Source organism: Pholcus phalangioides, unplaced genomic scaffold (assembly GCF_987345545.1).
Source record: "Pholcus phalangioides strain wild (caught in Gottingen) unplaced genomic scaffold, Ppha-v1.0 ptg000001l_1, whole genome shotgun sequence".
Classification (NCBI taxonomy): Eukaryota; Metazoa; Arthropoda; class Arachnida; order Araneae; family Pholcidae; genus Pholcus; species Pholcus phalangioides.
This window is the reverse complement of record NW_028301594.1, coordinates 15,986,849-15,995,789: the sequence shown is the minus strand read 5'-3', so window position 1 is coordinate 15,995,789 and position 8,941 is coordinate 15,986,849. Positions and strand designations below refer to the sequence as shown.

At 35.7% G+C, this 8,941-nt stretch overlaps 1 protein-coding gene across 6 annotated transcripts in view; it reads left to right on the top strand.

Annotated features, from left to right (window-relative positions):
* Positions 1 to 236: 236 nt before the first annotated feature.
* Positions 237 to 8,941, top strand: part of LOC149089952 (P2X purinoceptor 4-like) — a 34,491-nt gene continuing 25,786 nt past the window's right edge. For 2 of the 6 annotated variants that reach the window (XM_089231355.1, XM_089231346.1), the window contains exons 1-3: positions 278 to 630; positions 3,060 to 3,240; positions 4,858 to 4,929. In XM_089231355.1, the coding sequence (XP_089087481.1) occupies positions 500 to 630; positions 3,060 to 3,240; positions 4,858 to 4,929 (384 nt within the window). In that variant the 5' untranslated portion in view covers positions 278 to 499. Of the gene's footprint in view, positions 631 to 3,059; positions 3,241 to 4,857; positions 4,930 to 8,941 lie in introns of all 6 variants that reach the window. The other 4 variants (XM_089231318.1, XM_089231310.1, XM_089231338.1 and 1 more) reach the window with 4 other exon arrangements.

The following is an 8,941-nucleotide window of genomic DNA, read 5'->3' as shown; positions in this document are numbered from 1 at the left end:
GGTACCACTGGCTTTGCCACTGAGCTACTGTACAAGCAGTAAGGTCAGTGAGAGGGGACACACACACATTTACCACAAATTATATACTTATCTAATTTCTAAAGTTTTGGCGAATCAGAATTACCGGAAAAAAAAAACTCCATCAAAAAGAAACTAAATCTAATCAATTTTTTTATCTCGGCGTGGTTTCCCCCCATAGATTAGGAACATTTCTAAAGAACACGTGATTCCCTATCACGACCGTCCATATAAAGGCGTTTCTCAAGTTTATGAAATTCTCTTTCTCCGTGTTATTAAAGGGTCGTGTCACGCATCATGCCGGTCAGCTGAATATTTGCAATATTCATCACGTGTGACGTTGACTGTGTGTAATCGCAGTTGAAAAAGAAAACTCATCCGATTCGTCCAAGTATTTCGAGAGAAATGCTCTTTGTGTGTGTTAATGCTCATTTTAATTGAAATAGAAATGCTCACCCATTGACTTCGCCGTGTGAACAGCATGGCTAATTTTAAACGATTCGCGCGTAACCTATTCGCTTACGAGACTCCCAAAATCGTGACGATACAGAGTATTACCATCGGTGTCTTTAGTCGGTTGTTGCAGCTTATTATCATCTTATATGTTGTGGTGTAAGTTGCCTCAAATATGTTAATATACCCAGGGCCGCAACTAGATGCTTGGTCACCCGGTTCAAGTGCGCATTTTGGCGCCGCCTTGTAATGTTGAAGATAAGGTTTGGGAATGAAATTTGCACCCCCTCTGGTCCGCTTCACGAGACCCGCTTGCTCCCCCCTAGTTGCGACCCTGAATATACTATAATTATTTTTATCAATTTGGCCATAATGCAACAGTCAGGGTATAAAGTCTCTCTGGGTTCGATAAAAATATGATTGTGATATTAAATATTCCAGATATAAACGCTGTCTTTTTGGCATCAACTATTTTAAAATCGCTAGCCTTCGCAGCTTGTAACTAACGCAGTGTCTTCCAAAATGGCCGTCTCGTCATTGTTGACGCTCACTGGGAGGGGGGGGGGATGTGTGAGGGCCTGTACCATTCTTGGTCGTTGTCGGTCGTTATAAATGGCAAGTGTGACATTGTGATGGGCAAAAAAATTTTGATTTTTTCAAAAGAAACTAATTATCATAAAAGATATTCTCCTTCGAAACAAAATGCTGTAAAAATGAGTGTAAAACTATTTTAGAGAAAAAATGAAGGTATTTTGGCTTTTACCGAGTGAATACATTTTTACTATACCATTCGGTATTGGACACGTAGAAATTTCTGACCTGTTTCGACGTTTGGTATTCATTCGATGAACTGGTGTCGCATCGACGCCGATCCGATGCATTACGGTACGGTTGTGCTACTGGGATATTATGTAAAACATTAATAAAGACGGACATAATTGTATAACCCGAGACAAAATGACAGATACCAACCAGAAAATTCCAGTAAGAGAAACTTGGGGAATAGAAATGGTGTATATTGTACAATGAGCTAGAATGAACAAATCAAAATAAGCTTCAAATTTCTGATTCAATTGATTCAAACGTATCACTTTAACACAAAAACCTATTATTACCAGCGACCTCTGGGGGTGACTTCAGAGGAAGACTATATAAACAGTATGATGAGACAAAGCAAATAAGCTCCAAAAATTTAATGGATTCAAACGCTATGCTCTTCAACGAAAAGCCTGTTATTGCTAGTGACTTTCTAAGGGTAACTGACATGAATGTTTCACACTCCTGCAGTGCCATCTTAACACATGGGCCAACCTGAGCACCTCATGAAATTGAAATCACATTAAAAATTTTGAGGAATCATGTGAATTGGTAGGCAGGGATTTATAGCCAGGGATTTACAGAAAATTCACAGGCAAACAATTCACCAATAGAAGAAAATTCACGGACAAAAGTTGGCTACCATCAAGTGAGTGACTGGATGAGTTGGTGAATAAGCTAGTGACTGTATGTATGAGCAACCAAGTGAGTAGGTCTGTGACAGCATGATTAATCAATTGAGTGACTGGGTGATTTACCAAGTAAGTAAATGAGAGATTATATGAGACTCATTTACCTACTCACTCGATCATTTTCTCACCTACTCACTCGATCATTTTCTCACCTGCTCACTCATTTGCTCTTTCATTAACCCCCTGACACTCGATCAATTGCTCACTGGCTCATCCACTCATTATGCGAGAGGCAGTGGTTCCAATTGCACTGCATTTTGGAAGTGCTGTCATATTGGAAGTTTGTTATGGATACCTGAATTAATCTTTATTCATACAGCATCGGCTACTAAAGGATACAATGAACACACTACATCAGCTCAATGGGAACATTGTTCTCAGTCATACAATAAAGCAGGGGTTTTCAAACTAATGTGCCACAATACCCAGGTGTGCAGCAGAATTTCGGCCCTGGCAAAGGTTTTTCGAAGAGAGAAACTTGCACTGCTCTAGGGGAAGCTGTGGGTAAGCATTGATTAGGAAAAGGGATGCTGTGGGTCATGGGCGGAGATACGGGGGTCGTGACGCCCCCCCCCCCCCAGCATCAAAGGTGAAGTTGACTGATCTGCTGTATATATGCATATATGAACTGACATCATCATCATGCCCCCCCCCGACCTCCAAGTCTATGTCTGCCTATGCTGTGGGTGGAAAAGTTTGAAAACCCCCCTCAAACTTTAAAGCCTCAAAAGATTAATTTCCAAATTACCACAGTGTGTGTATCAACATAGAAAGAGCAAAGTTCCAGAGAAGTAGAAAAAAAATTATTTTGGACCATTTTTTTCCCCTTGGAGAAAATTCCTTAATTTGGCTAAAGCCTAAATTATTTTTCAATACGTTGCTATTTATGAAATTTTAGCTGTATGATTTGGGGTACAATACATTATTTTTCTTCAATGTATAATTTATCTTTTTTTTAAACGTTCTGAGACCCAAGAAAATATAGAAATAATATAATACATAAATATATAAATATACTTTTTTATAAATTCTTGTACGTATGAATTTATATTGTCTGAGCATAAGACTACATTATTTTAGGTATTCAATTGTCTATCAGAAAGGTTACCAGGAATTCTCTGATATTGAAAGTGCAGTCACCACAAAAGTGAAAGGCGTTGCCTTCACCAATTTCTCCGATGCAGAATTCAATCCAGAATTGAAAAACAAAAATGCATACCGAAGAATCTGGGATGTTGCTGACTATGTTATACCATCATCTGTAAGAAATGGATGCCTTTTTTTTTCGATACATTTTCTAACTAGTTTGGTGACTTTTACTATTTTAATTAGGCTGAAATCAAGATTTCGATACTGTATTTAGGGAAATCTAAATTTCGAATCTGGGAAGATTTGCACCTTTATTTTTGAAATATCTGTAGGTAGACTTAATTCAGGTGAAGAAAAGGATGTCTGTGTGTAAATTTTACCTCTCTTTAAAAAGTGGCCAAAAATGGCGCCCCCATGGCACTAGTTCCACTGTATCATCGGTTTCAATCATTGAAGATTATTTCAATACCAGTTGGTGTGAACACAGTGTGTTGGCCATCACACTGGTGTGTATTTTCTTTCCCTCCAGAATTGTTTCCTTTGTTTAAGGACACATTAGAAAGCTTGAATCTAACTCCTCACAATTTCTGAATATTTTAACTTAAAGAAAAAGAAATCCTGTTTTGGAACATTTGGAGAAAACAAATGTATGATTTAACATTTTCAAACCTGTTATGTGTGAAAGAAAAAATAGAATTGTCCCATTTGACCAAACGGGACATGGTCATCATACTTATGAATTATATGCTTCAGAATTAGACAAATGAGAATTTACAGGAAGATGAGATGTTGAAAATCTTTTTATTTTACACAATGTGCACAATCAACATCAGCTTTAGGCTACTAAAGTTGGTGTTAACACAAACCAGTCGAGTTCATAGGTGTCCCCCCATCTATTTGTGATTTGGTCAGCTCATTTCTGTTTCTCATATTTATTACAGATGGACAAGATAGTCTCTTAGAATATCCTAATGGTTCAGTTTGATGCTAAGAGTCTTGTTCTGAAGTAATATGTGCTCTTTTTAATGCATTTTCTATTAGCTGAATCTTTCATTTCACATGGAATGGTTCAGAAACTTTTAGAAAAATAAGTGGAGGTACATCTGGAAAAAGATTCAGATTCACTCTAATTACTGTAATTCCAATGATTGGGACTAAAATTTAGCTTACGATGCTGTTGTTTTATGTTAACATATGCATCTATATCAATGAAAATGTTCATTAGGTGAGGCTGGAAAAACATGAGAAAAAAATCTTTGTCAACCAAATCTTTATTTTTTAGCTGAAACATTTGTAAGCTGGGGTATTTTTCACTTTATAAAAGAAATTTTCTTTCCTTTATGTGTGCAACACAAAAACTTGGGCATCTGTCATTTCCACTTCAAAATATGGAGGCCAGATGGCAGCACCGCTAGAGAAAAACATGTGCGAGTATAATAAATATATTAGCAAAAACATAAATATATTATGACCACCCATATACTCAGAATGCACGTTCAGGCATGCAGTGCCATCTTAACACACGGCCCAAGCCTCAAGAGAAGGGGGGCCTCAGAAAAATGAGAAGTAGTTGAATTTTTCAAGAATTTGCGAGGTAGGGCCTCAGAAAACTTACTTGTCCCGGGGACCCCATGATGCTCTTAAGACAGCCCTGCAGGCATGTACCAATTTCTTACAAATTATCCAAAGTTTACGAGGTACATCTACATTTAAGAGTTAGAAATGTGTGTCCATCAATGTTTGAATGTCAGTATTTTATAATTGGGTGTTTTTTACTATCATGTTACAGGAAAATGGTGCTATTTTCATTGCTACAAACGTAAATATAACACCAAATCAGACAAGGTCTATTTGTCCAGAGGTGAGTATATTTTTATTTTCTTTCTATTTTTAGTTCCCCCCCCCCCATACATCCTTTTGTCTGAAAAATCCCAGGACCCAATTTTTTAATTCTTTTACTTGTAATACTCAAACACAAAATGTTTTTTGTTATTTAGACACCCAATAGCCTATGTATTCTGAAAATTAATGCTTCTAGAAGAAGGGTTGGCAAGTTTTTGATTCATGACAGTTTTCAACTGTTCAAACCAGTGTTTCTCAAAGTGTGTGTCACAGCTCCATGATGCGCTGTGTGCCTATTTATGCTTCGAAGTGGTTCTTTTATAAGTGAAAATACCTACTTTTAAGTAATCTGGGGAGCCGCAGATGAATTAAAATTGGGCTGTGGGTGACAAAAGTTTGAAAAACACTGGTTTAAACTGTGACATTAAAACTTCAAATATTCAATATCGGAGGTTTTTATATTTTCAATAAAGAAATTTTCATTGAAAATACATGCTTTGATTGCATGTGATGTTTGTTATACAAAAATATTGCAAAGTAAATTTCTATTCTGTACAGAATTGTTGCCGCTGTGGTGGTCGAGTGGTTATAGTGATGGACTCGCGATGCGAGGATCCGGGTTCGAACCCCACAGTGGTGGTTGGCTGAAGTTGGTTTTCTGTGGTTCCCAACTTCAAGGCGCGAATGCGAGCCGATCTTCCCGTTAAAAAGTCTCGCCACAGAGAGCAACAGGCCTACAACGTTACAAATATTCTTTCATTACACTTCACTCACAATTTGAAGTATAGATGGCAGCAGGGTTGTTTGGTTTAAACCACGGTTTAAACCTTGGTTTTAACCAACTGGTTTTTTTCAAAAAATCAGATAAAAGTGGCCTAAATATCATTTTTTTTCCCTGAAAAATATCATATTTGTTCATTATTAGCCAAAATGTTTCATTTTTACCTCATTTTATATCCTTGGGGTACATTCTGACGGTATATCTTTAAATGACATAAGATTTTATAAGTGGTTTTTTTTCAAAAAGTCTCATAAAAGTGGCCAGAATATATATATATTTTTCATATGAAGTATCTTAGTCATTTAAAGTTATATATAAAAGCCAAAATTTCTCATTCTTACAACATTTTCTAACCTTTGGCTACATTCTGATGCTCTATCTTTAGCAAATTCATGAATAAGGATTGCATCACACATCTAAATGTAGTGGTGTATTATCTCACAGGGTTTCTTTTTCCCTTCACAAAGAAGCAGCTACAGTAGTGATACCATCATGCTAGGGGCAAGTGGTCCTATAATCCAATAAATACACCAGCTGTCCTTAAAGGACAAAGACTAGTGTACTAGTTGTTACATTACCTCACATACATTTTCATTCCCATAAGAAGTAGCACATCTCCTACTGTATATCTCCCAGTCTTAATATATTTAATAGTTGTTTTTTTTATAATTTCACACACACACTGTTAAGCCCAGTTAATCAAGGTTCTACTGTATAGTAGTAACAGATTTACGAAAAATAATCAGCTTAATCATCATAATAAACATGGTGATTATAATTTGAAGTTTTGATTCCAAAACTATACAATAAGTACTGATCGGAATGACCTGAAAATTTGCATGGATACTCCTGAAGCAATGGACGTTTCTTTCGCAAAAGAAAAAAGTGCAAAATGTGCAAGTAGACGATGCTGTACTTGGCCAGCAGTATAATCTATTTTGTGCAACCACATCATTTCGGTACTTCCACAGCATCAGTGTGTGGATAGAACTTCTATCAAGATGCACATTGCAATACCAGCAAAGCAGCTGCTGAAGACCCATTTTGACAGGATGCACCTTAACCCTTGCAACTTCTGGCTGTGGGGGTACCTCAAAATGTTATAAACAGTGGTCAGATTGCAAACTTTGGTGAATTGTAATCTCCAGCACATTCCCTATATGTTAGAAGTTCCTCATTCCTCAGGAATATGAACGGGGGAAAGGGGACGCGTTTGGTTTAATAAAGCTGAATTGCAAGCACATCCACATTATGACCATGGCATACTCCGATTCTGCTGTTGAACAAGAATATTTGTGCTTTCAGCCTCATAGCCAGAACACGCGGTGGACAACATATTTAACATTTTTTGAGTAAGTTGTAGTTATTTGTTCAATTACTTCATTTTTTTGTGATGTTTCCGTGAATTATGGACTCGTGCAATGCTATAATTAAGTTATAATTTTCCCATGACTGGCTATCGTTTCCATTCTGCAAACAAATTTCCCACGTGTTGGATGATGTCATTAATTTGACATTTTTAAGTATTTTTTCCCCTTTATCAAATAAAATTGAATTTTTTCAGGAATATTCATGTCAATTTTCAAGTCATTCTGACAATCGCTCTTTTTTTACAGTATTTTGAAATCAGAACCTTAGTTATAATCACCCTGTATATCGTAAATCATCGTTAATTAATCTGCATTATTTATGCTTCATTAAATGCATTATATTCACCTAATTTATATTACTTTTTGCAAAATAGCTTCGTAATTAAGTATACTGAAAGTAACTGGAGGAAAAACCTTTATATATTATATGATTAATAATAACATTAAAAGAATTTTCAAACACACAGTAATCCATTGAGTTAAGCAAAAAATAATTAAATGGCAAAATGGTTTTTGTTAAAATGTAATAAATATTTATTGATTAATTAGCATGGGAATAGTGTTAATTGCTTTGATAAACATTTTATTTTAGTTAATTATTACAAGTTTGAATGATTTTTCAGAAATTTCATTGTTTTTAATGTCAATACTATTTAAAACAAAAAAACCGGTTTAAACCAAAAAAACCTGGTTTAAACCAAAAAAACCCGGTTTTTTGGTTTTTTTCAAAAAAACCGGTTTTTTTACCAACCCTGGATGGCAGCACTGAAATATCCTACACAACGCTAGCTGCACACTCAGACTGTTAGGTGCACTCACTTTGCTCCAGACTCCGAGGCTGGGCTGGAAGAGATCTCGGCAACGGGATAAGTCCGGTGGCAGAGACCCTGGCGTTCATTCATTCATGTACAGAATTGTTTTGGACAATGTGTATGTATATATACTTGTAAAATGTGCAATTTGAATATAGAGCACAGCATAAAAACTGAAATGATTCGATATTATTCAATTCAAGAGGATTCTCAAGCTTTCAGAACTTTTCAAAACTTTTCTTCAACTACTTATATACCTATGAGTAGATAAAAAATTTTATGTAAACCATCTGCTGTACTCTTTTCATAATAAATGTAGATATGTGTTTAAAAAGTTCTTTTATGCTATACAGTGGTACTTTGGCTAGGAATTTGTTCCGGAATCACATTTGTTAGCCAAAACATGATTTTTTATAGTTTTGTATAGAAAAGTGTTTAATTTGTCCCAGAAATGGTTCAAAATTCTAAGATAAGTTTCTTAAAACACCAAGAAGCGCTGTAAAAAAAATACAAATACTGATCAAAGGCTGAGATAAATAACTTCACAATTGGATGAAGAAGAATGAAAAAGAATACAAAAAACTTAACATATCTTTCATTTTACACTATGTAGTCAGGATCATAAGCCATAGTGAAAATCAAAGTGAGTCAGTGAGTAATATGATATAATCAGCTCATTTTTTTTCTCTCTAATACTCATGCAGGGGGAAAAGGTAAGTTCCTAGAGTGTTCAGCCTGTTCAGTTTGGTATTAAGTCTTACCATATCTACTGTAACCATTCAAGACTTGAGCTTCCCCACCATTTTTCTAAGTGCATCATTTTACTTGAAATGGCTCAAAATCTTTCTGAAAGAGAGAGGTGAATCTGCAAAGCGATTCTGAGGTGGAAATAAATTAATCTTGCTCAAGCAACAGTTACTCATTGGACTCATTTTGATTAGCACGAAAATTTATCTCACAACACAGCTGTTTTATGTTAGCACATGCATACGAATCAACTAAAATTTTCTTTATGTTGATGGCATGTTTTGATGCTAAAGGTTTGATGTGCCATGAATATTTTTGCAC